General features: G+C 52.8%; 2 protein-coding genes across 2 annotated transcripts in view; one reads left to right on the top strand and one right to left on the bottom strand.

Annotated features, from left to right (window-relative positions):
* LOC119696487 overlaps window positions 1–20,177 on the top strand; it is a 1,710,157-nt gene that overhangs the window by 1,609,820 nt on the left and 80,160 nt on the right.
* The window catches only part of LOC119696488, a 1,499,846-nt gene that overhangs the window by 1,426,929 nt on the left and 52,740 nt on the right, over window positions 1–20,177 (bottom strand). The window contains 1 exon segment of the mRNA XM_038126216.1: window positions 7,818–8,178. Coding sequence (XP_037982144.1) covers window positions 7,818–8,178 — 361 coding nt within the window.

The following is a 20,177-nucleotide window of genomic DNA, read 5'->3' as shown; positions in this document are numbered from 1 at the left end:
CCAGATGTGGATATTGGCACCTGGTTTGACCATTGAGGATATGGATCCGCCTCTGAGAACACAGGAGTTAAAAGCGAGAGCTCACAGGATTTTCGCTCTCTTGGTTCCGGTGGATGGAAGAGTTCAGACCTCCCCTGCCCAGCTTCGGGCTGGGTGGGGGAGGGGAAAGGCCACGCGGCCGAAGGAGGTAGGCCGGAGCCATGGGCCGAAGACGGGAGGCGATGGCTTGGATAAGAGTGAGTTCCCCACAGAGACGGAGGGGTGGAGGAACTCAGAGAGGCAGCGGGCAGCCCCCCCCCCTCCTCGAGAGAGAGAGAGAGTGAGAGAGAGATGCCAGTGCTATCTTGAACTTGATAGCACCGGCCAGGCCGAGGCAATGGGAAGCGTGCCGAGTGAAGAGTGCTGAGCTGGTGTGGGAGTTCAAGATGAGCAAAGACTGTGATTTTAACCCTTCTGCAGAAGGTGGAAACCTGGCAAATGCTGATCCTCCGGGAGTCGAAGGAGGAGAGAGACAGATGAGAGGAAATATAAAGGGTGAGAGAGCAGTGCAAGTGAAAAACGACGGAGAGAAGCTGAGGAAATCCTAGGTGGAGGAGATGATAGAGTGGCTTTTGGCTGGACTCTTTCTTGTATAGCCATGAGCAGAATCTTTCCTGTAATACAGAGACTGCCTTTTAGGGGGGAGGCGGCGCCAAGAAGTGATGGTGAGACCCCTCGGCCCCAGGGGGTGAAATATTGGGGGGGACTGGTGTCCCGAACAGGAGGAGGCGGCGCCAAGGAGTGATGTGAGCGGAGACGACAGGTGATGAGTAATGGTGAGACCCCTCGGCCCCAGGGGGTGAAATATTGGGGGGGACTGGTGTCCCGAAATGGTGAGACTGTCGTTCTCCTCTGGAAATAGGCAAGAAAAGCATCCTTGAAAGGGGAAACCCTAAAAGCAGCTCTGGTCCATGTGCAGTGGTGAGAGCACTGAACATAGAAGGAAGAAGTCACGACGTGCAGTTGTTGAGTGACGGGGATTGGCCTGTGGCACAAGGGGGGCTCTTCTCTCCTTGATGAAATGAGAGGTGATTGTTGGAAGGGTGAAGATAGACTGTGTTGATTATTGGAAGAGTGATGGACTGGAAGAGATCTAAGGTTTTGTGTCATTCTGTGGGGGAATTGAGTGGGGGGAGGAGGAATGTTTGACAAGTTTCCGTTCTGCTCTGTGTGTTCATTGTTGTATAATTGTGTGATAATAAAGTTTTTTCCCTTCTGTTTACAAGTGGAGGCCTGCTTTGCTCTGTCTCTGATCACATCTCACAACAGACACCAGGAAGGATGGGTTTTCATGGGGGCACTGGCATTGGGCCAGGGTCAAACCATGACATTTTTGGTTCCCTGACCGGGAATCGAATTTTGGGCCAGAGATGAGATGAGACTGTGAGATGGGATCAAAGAGAGATAAGAGCAAAGCATGTAGTAGGTTAAAGTAGATTGGTAACAGAGATTTAAGAATGGAGGTGTAGTGTAAGTTACTGTTTTAGTAGGAGTGTGTTTAATGTTGTTTTAATAGAATTTTAATGTGTTCTCAGAGGCGAAGGGTGGAATGTCGTGGTTTGAGAGGAAATGAGTTTTTGGGAAGTAGTAGTGGTCAAACCAATAGGTGCCCAGATGTGGATATTGGCACCTGGTTTGACCATTGAGGATATGGATCCGCCTCTGAGAACACAGGAGTTAAAAGCGAGAGCTCACAGGATCTTCGCTCTCTTGGTTCCGGTGGATGGAAGAGTTTAGACCTCCCCTGCCCAGCTTCGGGCTGGGTGGGGGAGGGGAAAGGCCACGCGGCCGAAGGAGGTAGGCCGGAGCCATGGGCCGAAGACGGGAGGCGATGGCTTGGATAAGAGTGAGTTCCCCACAGAGACGGAGGGGTGGAGGAACTCAGAGAGGCAGCGGGCAAGAAAATAGGCAAGAAAAGCATCCTTGAAAGGGGAAACCCTAAAAGCAGCTCTGGTCCATGTGCAGTGGTGAGAGCACTGAACATAGAAGGAAGAAGTCACGACGTGCAGTTGTTGAGTGATGGGGATTGGCCTGTGGCACAAGGGGGGCTCTTCTCTCCTTGATGAAATGAGAGGTGATTGTTGGAAAGGTAAAGATAGACTGTGTTGATTATTGGAAGAGTGATGGACTGGAAAAGATCTAAGGTTTTGTGTCATTCTGTGGGGGAATTGAGTGGGGGGAGGAGGAATGTTTGACAAGTTTCCGTTCTGCTCTGTGTGTTCATTGTTGTATAATTGTGTGATAATAAAGTTTTTTCCCTTCTGTTTACAAGTGGAAGCCTGCTTTGCTCTGTCTCTGATCACATCTCACAACAGACACCAGGAAGGATGGGTTTTCATGGGGGCACTGGCATTGGGCCAGGGTCAAACCATAACACTGTGTCACAGAGAGGGGCACAAGGGGTGGCACAACTGTATTGTATCAGAGACAGGAACACTGGGGCTGCAACTGCTGTGGTGTCACAGAGAGGGGAACGTTGCAGCTTTCACTATTGTGGTGTCACAGAGAAGGGACTGAGGGCTGCCACAGCTGTGGTGCCACAGAGAGCAGAAGGTCAGGATTGCCACCGCTGTGGTGTCACAGAGAGGGGAATGCTCAGTCTTGAAGCGCTGTGGTAGCATAGAGAGGGGAACGTTGGGGCTGCAACTGCTGTGGTGTCACTGAAAGGGGAATGTTGGGACAGCCACAGCTGTGGTGTCACAGAGAGGGGGACATGCTACTGCCACAGCTGTGGCGTCACAGAGTGGGGAACACTATGGCTGCCATCCCTGTGGTATCACAGACAGAGGAATGCTCAGTATGGAACTACTGTGGTATCACAGACAGGGGAATGTTGGTGTTGCCACGGCTGTTGTGTCACCAACATGGGAACACTGCCAAACCTCCCTGGTGCTGTGCCCACTGCAGTGCTGCTCCCCTGTCACACTGCAGTGCCTCCTGGGGACATTGTCACACTGCAAAGACTCGTGGGACTATCGGGGCCCTGTGACACTCCAGGGTCCTGTGGAATCCAGAGGCCCCTTTGGGGCCATGGGCCCCCATGGAACCAAGAGGAGACTGGGAAACTCTGGGGCTTCATGGAACCATCCATTGTGATCCCTCAGGGCCTCGTGCTTCCCAGGAATCCTTGTGACACTACAGGACCTAATGGAACCAAGGGGGCATTGTGACACTATGGAGTTGATGGAACTGAGGGGATGCTATGAGACTCTGGTGCCTACAGGTGCTCAGGAGCCATTGTGACACTGTGGCTTGTGCAACCAAAGGCACACTGTGACACTGTGAGGTCTCATGGAATCCAGAGGCCCTTGTGACTCAGTGACGCCAGTTGGAATCAAGGATCCATTGGGATCCCTCAGGGCCTTGTGGTGTCCAGGGTTTCCTTGAGACATTGTGGGGCCTCATGGAACAAAAGTGGCCCTGGGACACTGTGTGATCTCAGGGAACCAAGGGGACTCAGAGACACTGTGGGGCCTCCTCAGCTGCTCCTGGCCAGAGCTGTCTCTCTGCAGTGCTGCCCTTGCCAGGAGCTGCCTCTGGGCCAGGAGCCGAGCCCAGCCCAGCTCAGCAGCACAGACACAGCACCAGGACTGCAATGACCCTCCTGGGGCTTTGGTGCTCTTTGCATCAGACTCATCAGTGCCTCAGAGTGTGCTCCAAACCTTCTTAAGAACTCAAACTCAGATAGAAACGCTGAAGTTTCTTGTACTTTCAAGACAACCCTGTGAGGGATGTGACTGAGAAATTGTCCCCAGGTTCCAGGTAGAGCAGAACACTGGTGACAGTGATGACAGGTGGGGATAAGCAAAGGAAATGTGTCTCTGGAGCTGAGCAAAGCTGGATGTGTTTCATGAATCCAAAGGGCCAAGGCCTGAGCCCCAGCCCCTGGCAAGGCAGATCCTGTTGCTCCCTCCTTGCTCAGGGCTCTTCCTGGGGCACTGGCATGTGGGGAATGTGCTGTGCCAAGGGCAGGACCATGGGGCAGCCCCTGCCAGGCTGCTGAGCAGGGACAAGGAGGCAGTGAGGCCCCAGGGCTGCAAGGGTCACTTGTCCCCTGCTGGCCTCAGGCCCAGGGCCAGCAGCCATGGCCAAAGTGCTGCCCAAGTTGGCTCTGTCAGGGCCTTGCAGCTGCTGCACATCCCTGTGCCCTGTGCAGCCCAGGCTGTCCTACGGTGTCCCTGCCCCATGCCTCTGTCCCTGCAGGCTGTCATCATCCCCCGGCTGCCCCACCTCGCTGGCTCATCCTTTGCTGACTGCTGTGTGTCCTGCCTGCCTCTGCCTGCCCACACAAAGCCTTGGGCTGCTCCAGGCTCCTTCTGGGGGATGTGTTGCACCCCAGCCCTGCCCTGGCAGGAGGGAAACTCCTGTCTCCTGGTGTCCAGTCCAGGCCTCCCCAGCTGCCCTCGGTGCCATTATTTCCTTCTCATGCTTATGTCCTCTATGAAGAAAAGCTCCACCATCTCTGAAACCACCCTCCAGCCCCTCCCAGGTTACTTCTGTTCTCTCCTCAGCCTCCACACCACTGAGCCCAGAGCCTGCAGCCTCTACCTGCTATTGATGTGATGAGGTCTCCCAAACCCATCTTGGGAGATGTTTGGGTCCTCTTCAAGGTCTGTGAAAATGGGAATATAGTGGTCAAAGGTGTTGTCTCCCACATCTTGCAGTGGCTGGATGTTGTTATTGCAAGAGTCTTATACCTTCTTGGTGATTTCTCATGGGCAGACCCTCACAGCACTGACTCCTTCTTTTTCACAGCACAGCCAACTGACTCCTGTTCCCAGGTCTCTTCTCAGTTTGCAGGTTTTGTCCTCAACCAGCTCACCCACTCTCTTATAGCACTCTTGTTCTCATTGGTTACAGCTGTGGCCTGTTAAAGTCAGACCTGATCCTAATCTTTGATAATTGGTACAGCTGCAACTCCTCAGGGGTGAGATTACCTTCTGCTCTACTTTTTTTTTTCTTACATTCTATCCCTCCACAGCAGAACAAGGCTCAAGATCTCTAAAGTGAATGAGGCTGGAGTTCCATTTGTTAGAAGGAAGAAATACCTTACAATGATGAGCGTGGAACAAAACTGCAACTGTTTTCCCAGAGAAGTGGATGCAGCATCCCAGGAATTGTCCAGGAGCAGGAGCTTTCTGCAACATGACATAGTGAAACCCCTTCCCAAGGTTGGAATTCCTCTTGTGTGGGTTCTCTGATGTGCTGGGTGACCTCACAGTGCTTCTGGCCAGAATGTCTGCTGAGTGCAGCCAGGCTGCTGCAGGGGCAGTGACCTCACAGCCATCACCATGGCAGCCTTGTGCCCTGGGTCTGGCTCTCCCCTTTGCTCTGCCCCTGCCTTGTCTCTGCTGGCATGAAGAGTTTTGTCATTAATATCTTGTCCCCAAGGTGCTGGGGCCAATGGCTTCCCAGCCAGGCTTCTGGCCAACAAGAGGCTTTTCAGAGCCCAGCCAGAAATGAGCTCTGAAGCAGCAGCTCTGCAGTGGTGGCCACCAGGTCAGGTTGCCAAGGGAGGCTTCTGGCCGTGCCCTGAAAGCAGCTGCTGCTGCCAAGGTGCCTTTGGTGCCTCAGGCTCTCCCTGGCACAGCTCCCAGCATGGCACTCTGCCCTTGTGCCCGAGGCCTTCCCTGTGCTGGGGCTGGCCTGGGGCTTTTCCTGCAGCGGGACCTGCCCTGCTCATGGCACAGGAAAGGCAGATCCTGCTGGAGCAGGAGGCGCTGTCTGCAATGGGCTCCAACAACTCCAGCAAGGCCCTGGTGACTTCAAAACTGCTTCCTAGAGCAGAATATTCTAATTGTTAGAGCTCCTGTGCTGTGGAGGACATAACTCTGATCAAGATCTTTCTGTCTAATCATGATCAGAATCAATCCGAGCTGTATCTATGGAAATCTATCTGGTATTCCATCATTCATCCTGTGGGACAAATTGCATTAAAGTTCAATTCCCCCTGTCCAATCTTTTGCACCTTTGACAAAGTCTGGGGCTGGGATTGGATCCAGCCACTCACAGTCTCCCCTCTTAGAAGGGATTTTAGAAGTCTAGGGATCCTGCGGGGGTTTGGGGGTTCTATGGTGGCTGCTGGGTGTCATTTTTCCACCTCATGACTCAGCAGGAGTTTCTCCAATAAAGAAACAAAAGCTTTTGCCTGAAGCTCCCACTCTGCCCATGACAGGAACTCCTGTGAGTGTCATGGGGACTTCTGGGATGTCACTGTGGAGCCCCTGTGAGTGCCTGTGACAGACCAGTGCCTTGGCAGCCCAAGGTCCCCTGGGATGTCACCATGGAATGGCTGTGACTGCCTCTGACCACAGGGCTCTTTCCCATTCCCAGAAAGCTCTGGGAGGTCTCCATGGGGCCCCTGTCTCTGTGTGTGACATTGCAGCTCTTGAACAGCCTGGAGACTCTTGGAGTGTCCCCACGAAACCCCTCTGAGTGCCTGTGCCAATTTGGTTACTTAGCAGGCAGTCACCACCAGCCTCCTGTTGCTATGGTCAGTTTCCATGGCAACCATCACCAGCCCCCCCGTTGCTATGGTCAGTTTCCATGGCAACCATCACCAGCCCCCCGTTGCTATGGTCAGTTTCCATGGCAACCATCACCAGCCCCCTGTTGCTATGGTCAGTTTCCATGGCAACTATCCCCAGCCCCCTGTTGCTATGGTCAGTTTCCACTGGCAGCTCCATGGAGACCCCATGCCAGGGGTGGTTGCCATGGACACCAGCTCAGGCCTGGAGCCAGTGTATGTTGCCATGGCAACCATTTGCAGTCCCATCCCCAGGGTCATGGGATCCCCAAGCCACAGAACTGGCTGAGCTGGGAGGGATCCATCAGGATCCTCGAGTCCAACTGTTGGCCCTGCCCAGGACACCCCAACAATCCCAGCCTGGCCTGGCAGCCGTGTCCCAACGCTGCTGGAGCTCAGAGAGCCCTGGAGCTGTGACCCTTCCCTGGGGAGCCTGGGCAGGGCCCCAGCAGCCTCTGGGGAAAAACCTTTTCCTGTGACCCAACCTAAGCCTGCCCCAACTCAGCTGCAGCCGTTCCCTCCAGTGCTGTCCCTGGGCTCCAGAGGGAAGAGGTTCCCACAGCCCCAGCCAGGGACCCGCTCCCAAGGCTGTTGCCATGGTAACCAGGGCTGGGACCAGCTGGGATGCTTGTTTTCCATCAGCCAGGTTTAGGAATGGGATTGCCCAGTTTCCTGCTCCCGCTAAAACCATGCTGCTGCCCGCAGCCATCCCACCTTCAATGGAAAGCACAAAAGGCAAAGATCCCAGGCTGGGATAAGAACAATTTATTTGAAACAGCAACCAGATAAGGAACAAACAGGAACAACAACAATATTGATAACAGAAGGGATAAGAAAAACTATTTACAGGGAAGACTACATCACCACCAACTGTCTCTTCCCAGCCACGTATTCTCTCCTGCCTGCAAAGGACAGCCTTCTCTTCAGAGGGGAGAGAGAGTCCCTTTCCTGCCCCTGGCAATGACTTGTGGTGAGAGAGAATGTAATGAGACAGCCATGGCCAGACCCTCATGTTCTCTGACCCCATGTCATGTCATTGGCTGGGCCAGGAAAAGGGACAGGTGTCTTCCCAGCATGGATCACAGGGAACATGGGTCACCAGGGTTCTTCCCAGCCTGGGTCCTCCAATGGGGAAAGAAGCTGGAGCAGTGCACAAAGCTTTTCCTGCAGTTGGGGCATTTGCAGGGCTTCCCTTAGTGGTGCCTCCGTTGGTGTTTGGTCAAGTGAGAGCTCTGGGTGAAGCTCTTCCCACACTGGGGACACTCGTAGGGCCTCTCCCCAGTGTGGATGCGCCGGTGGGCGACAAGTGTGGAGTTTTCCTTAAAGCCCTTCCTGCAGTCGGGGCAGCGGAAGGGCCTCTCCTCTGTGTGAATCCGCTGGTGCTTGAGGAGAGTGGAGGTGGTGTGAAACCTTTTTAGACACTCGGGACACTTGTAGGGCTTCTCCCCGGTGTGGATGCGTTGGTGGGTAATGAGCTCAGAGGCGCACCGGAAACCCTTCCCACATTCCCTACACTTGTAGGGCCATTCCCCCGTGTGGATCATCTGGTGGCGGATCAGGGTGTTGCTCTGCCTGAAGCTCTTCCCACACTCCAAGCACTTGTAGGGCTTCTGCTTATCATGAAGCTGCTCATGTACCACCAGCTCTGAGCTCCGCCTGAAGCTCTGTCCACCTTCCTGGCACAGGCTTGGTCTTTCCTTCACAAAGCACCCAGGGCTGGGTTTGGAGCCCCTCCTCCTGCAGGATCTCTGGGACTTTTCCTCCCCACTGGATTCCTGAGCTGTGGAGCCACTCAAAACAGCCTCTTTCATGAGGTTCTGCTGCGGGGATTTTTCCTCCCTGGTCTCCATCCTCAGCTTCTTTTCTGGGGGAGGAAGGACAAGGACAGGATGGGATTTGCCTCTGTGCCACAAGGAAGGGGAAGGAGATGCCCCCATTGCATCCGCAGCAGGACAGCGTCGGTGAAGGGGTTGTCCTGCAGCTGGGGGCCATGCTGGGCTGGGAGATGGAGCAGGAGAGAGGGGGAAAGGAGCAGTGACTTTCTTCTCACCTGCCTGCATCTCCCGGGGTATTCTCTCAGTTTGAATAGACAGGTGTCTGCTAAGGAAGGCAAGGGCTTCCCATGAAATGGAAAATGTAAACCCCCTGCTTCCAAAATACTATAATTTTGAAATTATGGGCCTCTCAGGCAAAGATCTAGGAATAGGAATAACAGTTATTTAGCAGGAAAATTAAAATACAAATGTGACAGTGCAAAGAAAAAACACTGACAGATTCAGAATACGACCTGACAACCTGTGGGTTACGGTGCTGGCAGCAGTCCCAATGAGCAGTGGCTGCAGTCCTCCTGCAGTGACAGATGTGCTTCTGTTGATGCAGGGATCCTGTCGAAGGATGCAGTTTTCCTCTGAAGATCCGGTGGTGGTGGTGGTGGTGTTGGGCCTGATCTTCCTCTGGGAATCCAGTGGAAAAGGCTGACTCAGGTCTTCTCGCTCTCTGATTATATCTGGGTAGGAATGCTTGGCTCCTCCCTCTGGGTGGAGCTTCTCACAATGGGATTATGGAATTTTATCAGTCATGCAGTGGCACTCAATGGGCCATTCACAGAAGATATCTCCCGGGAGAGAGGATGGCTTGTGGAAGAGATAAAGAAAACTGCTCAATTAACAGAAGATAAGTGCCCCATCAGATAGGAATAGAATACACCCCCCATTTCCAAGCTAAGTCAGCTGGGAAATGCTTTGCCTGTGAAATAAACAGTGTTTTCCACTTTTCTCCAGGGAAATATTTGTCATGAACCAATTGGGGGTGTGGCTGATTGACTCTTCTTTCCAGAGGAAGCCCTGCAGAGGTTCTCTCCAAATTTGCCCTGAAGCAGGACAACACTGAACAGCCCCGACTCTCCAAGCTCCAGCCCTTGGAGTGTCTTGCCAGCCTGCTCTGGAAATGCTTCATCGAGTCCAAGATTTTGCTGTGCTGAAGACCTTGTTGTAAATTGTTTCTGCAAATATAACAGTTGATAGGAGAGGGTAAACTCACCCTTCCTGAAATGCTGGCACAACTGTAGGGACAGTTTCCCTGGCCCACAACACGTCTCTGATGGATCCACAGGGTCCCTGTGGAAAGAGAGAAGCAGTAGCCTTCACTAAGGTCCCAGAATGGCAAACAAGGATCACAGCCTTTGACAGCTCTCAGGAACCACTTCACCATGGATTTTCCTTCCTGGAAGGCCAAGATGTCTGAGTGTCTTCCTGCTGCCTCAGGCCCTGGATAAACAGGGCTTATCAGAGATGCTGGCAGGGGACCAACCCCCCTCTTCCTGACTTTTGCAGCTCTGTTTTCCCAATTAGCCCTCAGTGGCTGCCTGGGGACAAACACCTGCTCCCCTGTATCCCTGGGGATGGGCACATCCTGCTGAGGGCCAGCGCTGGCCTTGTTTCAGGGCCAGGGTATAGTTTCAAGGCAACCCCCAGCCAGGGGAATAATGTGCAATGACTCCAATTGTTATAAATGAATGTTTCAATTTAACAATTAAGGAAATTTATTAAAGAATCAAAGTAAAAATTCAGAATAAGCCACAAACAATTCGACTCTGAGCCAGGCGATCAGAGTTAAAGAAACCCAGGATTTGGCCTCTATCACACCAAAGTCCCCGTGATTCTCAAAATGTCATTCTAAGGGGTTCGTTTTTTACAGTCTTTTGGGCTCTGGAAGGAGCCCTTCTTTAGCAGATTATCGTAGCTTTTTCTTTCTTGCTGACGTGTTTCTTGGAACTAGTGAACAATTCCTGAAATCCTCTCAGGTGAAAATCTTCTGGGAAAAACTTGTGGTGTCGAATATTATTTTATTGATGATACCTATCAAATGCCTCCCGCTGGGGGTCTTGTCAGATGAAAAAAATCCCATGTCTGCAGACAGTCGTCCTCCTGGTGTTTGAATCTGCATCCTAATCACTCAGCCTATAATTGCTTGTTGCCTGACACTGGCTTTAGTACACAAAATGCTGTGATTTTAATTTCCTTAAGTACAAATTCTTTTATAACATATATTACACCAATGATTTCAGAAGGCTGAACAATTGCTTTATTAAGCTATACTGTATTACACTCCATACTCTACTATACTAATACTAAACTACACTACTAAAGAAAAACCCGTGACCCTTTCTGACAGTCAGGACACAGCTTTGACCTAATTGGTCAATCAATCAAAACAACCATCACCAGAGTGCAATTAACAAATCCCTTTCCGTTAACCATCTCCATAACACATTGCACGTGTGCCAAACTACAGGAGCAGCAAATAGAGATAAGAATTGTTTCTTCTTCTCTCTCTGAGCTTTCTCACTGCCTTCCCCAGGAAAAATCCTGGCAGAGAGAATTATGTCTCTCTCGGTTCAAAGCCTATGTGAATACCAGACCAGGGCATTGCAGAGACGCTGTGTGGGGACAAGGGCCTTGGGGAGCTGCAGCTATTGCAGCCAGGGCCAGGCCTGGAGTTTGAGCCTTGCTGGGGATGGGGTCCCTGGCACCCTGCATGTGTGGCAGCTGTGCAGAGCAGGACACGGGTGCTCTGGGTGGGCACGGTGGCTCTGGATGGGACAGAGAGAGCTTCAGGCCAGCCGACATTCCCATCTGGAATCTGCTCTGGGGCTGGTGATGGTTTGGGAGCCTGTGGGGAAGGGGAAATGGAGTAGTCTGGCTGTGGCAACAAGCACACCTGAGGCATTCCCCAAGCCTCAGGCCTGTCTTCATGTGATCAACATTGCCCAGTGCTCCCCAATGTCTCCAGTGGCTGCAGATCCCAATCACCTGCCTGCCCTTGACTCCAAGTCAAGTGCCTACAGGTGCTCAGGAGCCATTGTGACACTGTGGCTTGTGCAACCAAAGGCACACTGTGACACTGGGGGGTCTCATGGAATCCAGAGGCCCTTGTGACTCAGTGAGGCCAGTTGGAAAGGAGGATCCATTGGGATCCCTCAGGGCCTTGTGGTGTCCAGGGTTTCCTTGAGACATTGTGGGGCCTCATGGAACCAAAAGAACACTGGGACACTGTGTGATGTCAGGGAACCAAGGGGACTCAGAGACACTGTGGGGCCTCCTGGCTCTCAGACTCTTCTGACACTTGTGTCTGTCTGCAAGGAGGCAAAACTGGACAGCCTGAGCCTGTTGATCCAGAATATTCCCATCTCCATGGGAGGATGTTCCTGCCAGCTGTGGTGCTGTGTGTTCTCTCTGCTCTCTGGGGGAATTGCATCCAACACCGACCACTCAGTAGCTGACACCACAGTTCCTCCTGTGGGGTGGGAGCAGAGGCATCTTTCACTCCATCATGTTGCTCAGAGCCCATCCAAGGAGGAATGATTCCAAGGATGGGGCATTCACAGGGTCTCCACCAAGACTAATGGTGAAAGCAGGGTGGTGGGGGAGGCAGCAGGGAGAGCAGATGCTGTGCTGAGTGAGCAAGGGAATAGGATGAGCACAGAAGGCACAGCCCTGCAGGAGACCACCAGGCAGAGCTGTGGAGCCTCCCCAGGTGGGAGGGTGACCTGCCCGGGGAGTGCCCTGCTGCCCCCCAGGACTGTGCTGCCACCCCCGGTGGAGGTGTTTGCCCAGCAGGATGTGCCCTTGTCACCCGGGACCATGCTGCTGCCTCAGGTGGGAGGGTGCTGTCAGCTGAGTGTGCCATCCCTGGGGTCAGTGGTGGAGGAGACTCGAGCAGCCTCGCTATGTTAAATGAGCACCCTGCAGCCCCTCTGGGCCCTGCTGGGGCTGCCAAGTCATCAGAAAGGACTGGCTGCTGTGCTGCTGTGCCCTCTGCTGCCCCTTGTTCTGCCGTGCTGGCAGAAACTGCTGCAACCGCCCAAGACCAGCGTGGGTTGTCAGTGGAGCACGCTGCTGCTGATCCAGGGGGCAGAGAGACATCATGCTGCAGAGCCACGTTGAACAGGCACTCTGCCGCTCTGCCGTGCCCTGCTGCTGCAGCTGGAACCCCAGAAGCGGCACTTGGTAGCAGCAGGGAGGTGCTTTGCCACTGCAGCCACTGCAAGGCACCCAGCTGCCACCACTGTGAGATGCCTTGCTCCTGCAGGACAGTGCCTGGCCACGGAGCGGGGTTTGCTGCCCCTCCACCAGGCCCTGCCACACCAGCTGAGATCTCAGAAGCGGTGCCTGACCCCTGTGAGATTCCAGCTCCTCTGTGCCATGCTGTTACCCCTGTAGCCATCTCTGCCTGTGGCAGAGCCACCTCTCTGTGCTTTGCTGTGACTGAAAGCCCCCCTACAGCTGTGCCCAGCCATGGTGGGACAGTGCCCGGCCCCGGCGGGAGAGCGCCCTGCCACTGTAAGGGGGCACCTGGCTGCAGAGCCATTCCTGGCTGCTATGGAGCTGCCCGTGCCTGTTGCCAAGCTATCCCTGGCTGCTGTGAGACTCCCAGCTGCTGTGGAACGCCTGGCTATGATCAAGCCGTATCTGTCACTCCATGCCCTGCTGTCAACTGCTGCGAAAAGGCGACGGCCGGGCAGTTAGCTGGAGGGATGGTCCCCAGGGGGGGTCCCTGGGCCGGTGCCCCACCTTGGCCAGCACCCAGCAGCAAGCTTGGAACTGGTGCGGACCAGGGGAATCCAACTGTTTATTTAAAACAAAGCATCGTGAAGGCCTGAGGTGGTGTTGATGCAATGTGATTTCTGCCCAGTGCCCTGAATGTCAAAATGAAGAAATTCAATGAAGAGTAGCTAAACAACGGGAAAAACTGTGACTCTGCTAAGGCAGTGTTTGAGAGTATAGTTACAAACTGGGCATTGCTGCAGAGATCGCACCTCCTCATGGTCCTGCTGGATACCCTGCGGAATGGAACCACGTCGCCTCTCTGCCCCAGCACAGAGGCCTTGGGGATGGCCAGTTCAACGTCCTCCTCTTGAAATTTCATCCTCCTGAAACAAATCTACATTAAGAGCTGTGTGGCTCTTTGCCCAAAACTCAGCCCCAGAGTTTTATTATGGACAAAAGATTGGTGAGTGGTTGGGAGTCCACTACCGTTCTTATTCTACCTCTCATAAAACTGTGGCAAATTTACTATCTGGATCCATAAAATGGGGAACCATTTTAAAACCAAACCTCCAAACATGACTAGGTAGACCTGGTGTCCTAGGTCTTAAAGCAAACACCTTGTCTCAATTTTGTAAGGTAAAGCTGGTGTCTTTCTTTTCTAAACATCAGGTAGACCTGTTGTCTAAAACCTGGGTAGACCTAAGGCCTCAAAATTTGCCATCAGAATCCCCCGATTTGGCCAAACATGGATTGGTTTCTCTGGTGAACTTAAGAGTTTTATAGATCAGACTTGTTTATCAATAACTTTGAAGGTGTTCATTTTTCCACAGGCTGGCAGGGTTTGAGCAGGCTGCCTGAGGACTATGAACAGCTTGCACCACAGCCAAGTGTGGGACTGAAGCTCTGCCTTCCGAGGAACTGGGAATGCTTTGTGGGTGATAACGGGAAGAGAAACGGTGAGCGTGAGACTGAGGGCACACCAGAAACATCGCCTGCTGAGCCGGAGAACGACACCAAGCCAGTGACACCCCCAGCTCAGCAGGAGAACCACAGGGAACAGACACCAGAGGACATCGTTACTGTGACTGTTCCTGACAAAAATCCACCTTGACCTTGCTGTGGTACCCGCATAAACTGTGTGTTGGGCATGACTGAACATCTGAGTGTAACCCACGGGAAAAGGAGGGGTTTGTTTTCAGTGTGCTAAATGTGGGAAAGAGAAGAGGAATTATCATGGTGTTGTTTGTCACTTTCCTAAATGCAGGGGAACAGCAGAAATGGCTCCAGCCGGGGAGTGGATATGCAAGGTATGCAGCAGGGACTTCAAGAAGAAACTTGGTCTGGGACAACACAAAAGATTGGCACACTCATTGGGTAGAAATCAGGAAATCAGGTCGCTGTTTCCCACCCAAAAGAGACTTCCAACCCAGGAGCCCACAAAAGATGCTGGACTAAAGAGGAGGAAGAAGTACTGATAGGATTGGAGGCTCAGGTTGAGTGGAACAAGAACATCAATCAACTCATTGCAGAACACACATCACAACCAAAACAGCCAAACAAAACTGGGTCAAAATGCGACTGCTGCCCAAGAAACCAGCTGAGGATGGAGATAAGGAACCTGGGATGAGTCCTCAAACCAGGAGAGCAGCTGAGGGCCTGAGAAGGGACCTGCACCAAGATCTTGGGTGGAGTCAGCTGCTGGAAAGAAAACAGTTCCCAGGATGAGTCACCACCCTGATAAGGAGAACACCAGCTGGGAAACACCAAGTGACAGAGGGAGGGGCAGCTGCAGGCCCATTGTCTCAGAACCCTCAGGGAGTGGCTATCAGCTGGGACAATTACCACCTTCCCACAGGCATTCAAGCACTTCCTAGAAGGCCAGGAGATGCAATCAACAATCAACCAGTCAGCACAGGACTGCTTCTAATGCTTTGAATCAATCAGCCAGATAAGAGCAGCAACCAGAGATAAGAGAAAAATGGGGACCCAGGAAAAAGGACCAATTAGACCTTTTCAAAAGTGGATGAAAAGAAGAGGAGTTAAGAAAGGTCATTATCTTCACTTCCAGGGCCTCGTCCATCAAGATAGGGGAAAACTTGCTAAAATTATCCTGAATGACATTGAGTGTTTGTCCTGTGAAATCCCACCCACTTCTTAGGGAAAAAATTTCTACTGATACTTTTGTGTTGGTTTACAGTGATTACTTTTGGGCACTGTAAATGTAAACTTTTTTTTTTTTTGGTCTTGTTTTGTTAAGGGAATTGTGAAAGAACCATTTTTTAAATTTATCCCAGTACTGTGTTAGGCTATAGGAATCATAGTAGGGGATGGTAAACTCGGCTGTAAAGCTCCTATGGTAGCTATTACAGCCTTAATTTGTCTCAAATTATGTACAAGTCTCTACTGACTAGATTTCTTTGTTATGACAAACACAGCAGTGTTCTATGGACTGCATAAGAATTCAATAAGAGTTGCAACTCATTGTTCTTGATCTAATGTTTGTAGGGCAATTATTTTTCACTAGTTCGATGCTACTGATTGACTTACAGAGGTTTGGTGGACAACTAGTTTAAAGTAAGTGCGGGTTGCTACATACTCTAAAGGACAGTGAACTCTGATAAAAATCTGTGGTAATTTTCACTTCTACTTGATTAAGGTAATCTCGACCCCATAGACTTGAAGGAGCAGAGGTAATATATGGCTTTACAGTTGGTTTCTGCTTTTTAGGATTTCTGATTAAAATATTGTTACTTGAAATTCTACTTACTGTGATTCATCCACTGCAAGATTTGGGAGAAAATTCCTTTGACCATTATTTTTTCCATTTTCACAGACCTTGGAGAGGACCCCAAACATCTCCCAAGATGGGTTTGGAGTCCTCATCACATCAATAGCAGGTAGAGGCTGCCGGCTCTGGGCTCAGCGGTGTGGAGACTGAGGAGAGAACAGGAGTAACCTGGGAGGGGCTGGAGGGAGGTTTCAGAGATGGTGGAGCTTTTCTTCATAGAGGATATGAGCATGAGAAGGAGATAATGGCACCAAGGGCAGCTGGGAAGGCCCAGACTGGGCAGCAGGAGACAGGAGTTTCCCTGCCAGGGCAGGGCTGTGGTGCAACACATCCCCCAGAAGGAGCCTGGAGCAGCCCAAGGCTTTGTGTGGGCAGGCAGAGGCAGGCAGGACACAGAGCTGTCAGCAAAGGAAGAGCCAGTGAGGTGGGGCAGCCGGGGGATGATGACAGCCTGCAGGGACAGAGGCACGGGGCAGGGACACCGTAGGACAGCCTGGGCTGCACAGGGCACAGGGATGGGCAGCAGCTGCAGGGCCCTGACACAGCCAACTCCTGCAGCACTTTGGCCATGGCTGCTGGCCCTGGGCCTGAGGCCAGCAGGGGACAAGTGACCCTTGCAGCCCTGGGGCCTCACTGCCTCCTTGTCCCTGCTCAGCAGCCTGGCAGGGGCTGCCCCATGGTCCTGCCCTTGGCACAGCACATCCCCACATGCCAGTGCCCCAGGAAGAGCCCTGAGCAAGGAGGGAGCAACAGGATCTGCCTTGCCAGGGGCTGGGGCTCAGGCCTTGGCCCTTTGGATTCATGAAACACATCCAGCTTTGCTCAGCACCAGAGACACATTTCCTTTGCTTATCCCCACTTGTCATCTCTGTCACCAGTGTTCAGCTCTACCTGGAACCTGGAGACATTTTCTCAGTCACATCCCTCACAGGGTTCTCTTGAAAGTACAAGAAACTTCAGCGTTTCTCTCTGAGTTTGAGTTCTAAAGAAGGTTTGGAGCACACTCTGAGGCACTGATGAGTCTGATGCAAAGAGCACCAAAGCCCCACGAGGGTCACTGCAGTCCTGGTGCTGTGTCTGTGCTGCTGAGCTGGGCCGGGCTCCTGGCCCAGAGGCAGCTCCTGGCAAGGGCAGCACTGCAGAGAGACAGCTCTGGCCAGGAGCAGCTCCTGTGCAAAGCCCAGCAGGGCTGGGGCACTGCCAGGGCACCTCAGGGACACCAGCAGGGTACAGACAGAGCTCACAGGGGCTCAGCACTGCCAGGGGCTGTGGCATGTCCCAGAGGGGGCTGTGTCAAAGCGGCACAGAGCAGCCGTGATGTCAGAAAGGGGCTGTGTGACAGCGCAGAGTGGGTTGTGTGAGCTCATCAAGCAGCTATGGAGGGGTCTGTGTGACATCCCAGAGCAGTCAGTGGCATCACAGAGTGGCTGTATGACATAGAGCAGGCTGTGGTGCCACTGGGTGGGCTGTGACATCACAGGGTGGGCTGTGATGTCACTGGTTGGTTTTGAGACATAGAACAGGCTGTGAAGTCACATGGGGATGTGACATCATAGAGCGGGCTGTGACAGAGTGCTTTGTGACAGCACAGACTGGGCCATGAGGTCACAGAGCAGACTGTGCCATTGTAGAGGGCGGCTCTGTGAGATCAGACAGCAGGATGGGACATCTCTGGGGGCTGTGTGACATTACAGTGCTCCCTGTGAGATCCCAGACAAGGCTGGGTGATGTCAGTGAGAAAGCTGTGACATCAGAGAGTGTGTTCTGCCATCACAGAGGGGCTGGGACATCCCAGCCCAGGCTGGGACATCACAGGTTGGCTGTGTGACATCCCACGGTTTGGGGCAGTGGGGGGACAGGGGTACAGGAACCCCTGGCAGCATCCCTGTGTCCCCAAGGGGGCCTGGGCCAGGGCTCCTTCACCCTGTTACAAATGAGGGGTTGAGAGCGCTTAAAAAGTCTCCAGCAAGGGATCAGCAAAAACCAGATTTAATATTAAGCAACAGCACCACAAAGTTCCTTGGCAAGAGTCACTGCTCCTGACTGGAGACTTCAGGCACACCAAGGAAACAAAGCAACAACAAAACAAAACGAAATCCAGGCAATCAAACCAGAAACTAACCAAGAATTTTCCATGTTTGTGTCTCTGTGTGTGTGCCAAAAGGACAGTGAGGGCAAGAATAAAAGGAACATGGCCCAAAAGTTAAACAGAGCTCAAACTTAACAGGACTTGACTGATACCTTAGACTTCAGCATTTAGAAAAGGAGTAGCACTTAACAGTATTTAACATTACTTACAACCCATGAATTCATGATTTAGAAGTGGAATAACATTTGACAATATGCAATTTAGCTTATAACTTCTATTAAACTTCACTACTTAGCAAAAGAACAACTCGTAGCAGCAATTAACTTAGCTTACAGCTTCTGACTTCCCCTCACTTACAGGCCTGACTGGCTCAGCTATCCAAGGCATTCAGGCCCCCCAGAGCGCAGCATTTCTGCCACATTTCCCTGAGCACAGACACTCCTGTGTGCACACAGACACCAAGGGGCCTGTGAGAAATTTCCCTGAGAGCAGGGAAATGCTTTCTGCTGATGTTTTGGCACCTCCCCAGTGGGTGAAGGGTTGAGCCTGGAGGAGTGGGGGGATCGACTGGCCCAGGCTCCATCGTTGTTTGTGGACCCCCTGAGTGCAGCAAACGGGAGAGTTCCCAGCTGGGAGAGGCCCCACTCAGAGGGAGTCACTGGCCCAGGAGAGCTCCAAGGGGCTCCTTTTGGAGCTGTTTGTAGGGTCCCAAGAGAGGGGCTTCAGTCACAGCAATGGTTCATCCTGGCCGCACTTGGCATCAGCAGCTTTCTTTGGCAGTGGGAGAACAGGGATGTTGTGCCACCGAGGGAACAGAAACAGTTGCCAGGGCTGCTCCCAAAGAAAGCAGGAGCTGGTTGGGCAGCAGCAGTGCCCACAGCAGACAGTGTTTGTGATGAGCTGCAGAGGAGCTGAGCCCAGGGGCTGTTGGCCAAGGCCGAGGCCCAAGGAGCATTTCTCAGCTGGCAGGGTGGCCTGAGAAGGGGAGGGGGGAATGCACCAGCACAGGGCCCATGGAACCAAGGCACCATTGTGACACTGGAAGGTCTCATGGAATCATGGAGAGCATTGTGACACTCTAGGGCCTGATGGAACTGTGGTGACACCAAGAGTGTTGGCAGTGTTGATCTGCTGGAGGGTAGGGGGGCTCTGCACAGGGGCCTGGACAGGCTGGATCCAGGGACCAAATCCAACAAGGTGAGGTTGAACAAGTCTAAGTGTTGGGTCCTGCACTTTGGCCACCCCAACCCCTGCAGCACTACAGGCTGGGGACAGAGTGGCTGGACAGCAGCCAGGCAGAAGGGCACCTGTGGGGACTGATGGACAGCAGGCTGGACATGAGTCAGCAGTGTGCCCAGGTGGCCAAGAAGGCCAATGGCTCCTGGCCTGGTTCGGGAACGGTGTGGCCAGCCGGACTCCCATCAGTTCAAGTTTCCTTGGAAACCCCCCCAAGGAGCCATTTCTGCAGCCAGGATCCATGGCCACTTGCCTGCAGAGCTGTTGCTGCCCTCAGCTGCCATGGCAGCCCTCAGGACAAAGCACTGCCAGGGCTGCTCCAGGTACAATTGCAGTGGTGCCACCAGGTGCCTTGGCAACAGCCCCAGGGACCCGTTCCTTATTTTGGTGCCACAGCAACCAAGGCCTGGAGCCATTGTGATGGTTGGTTGCCATGGAAACCTGTCCTGGGCCCCTTGCTCAGCGCTGGTGTCACTGCCCAGAGCCAGGGGGGATCCCTTGCTGGGGGCTTGTGCCACAGACAGCTGCCCTGTGTCGCACTGGCCCGTCAGGCGCTGTGGAACCAGCAGCAAACGCCAGGGCCAGGGCCAGGGCCAAAGGCCAGGTCAGCCAGACAGAAAGGGGCAGTGCTGGGCACTGTTTCCATGGCAACAATCAATGGGGGTGACACCTGGGTTGCCTGTCCTGGCACTTGCCATGGAAACAGAAATGTAAATCCATGATTCACTAATGAACACCTACAGAGATCCTATTGGTAATAATGCATCGGTTTTGAGCAGATACAAATATAACATTTGGTTAGAAGGTTGTCTTAGGTTACAAGATGTAGCTGGGGGTGTGTCATCAATTCCCATCTATTCCAGGTGAGGCAGTTATCTTCTCTAAATTGGGCAGTTATCTTTATCTCTTCCACAACCAATCTTCCCTCTGGCAAATATCTTCTGTTAATGG

This window comes from Motacilla alba, unplaced genomic scaffold (assembly GCF_015832195.1).
Source record: "Motacilla alba alba isolate MOTALB_02 unplaced genomic scaffold, Motacilla_alba_V1.0_pri HiC_scaffold_31, whole genome shotgun sequence".
Taxonomy (NCBI): domain Eukaryota; kingdom Metazoa; phylum Chordata; class Aves; order Passeriformes; family Motacillidae; genus Motacilla; species Motacilla alba.
This window is presented reverse-complemented; position numbering and strand designations above follow the sequence as displayed.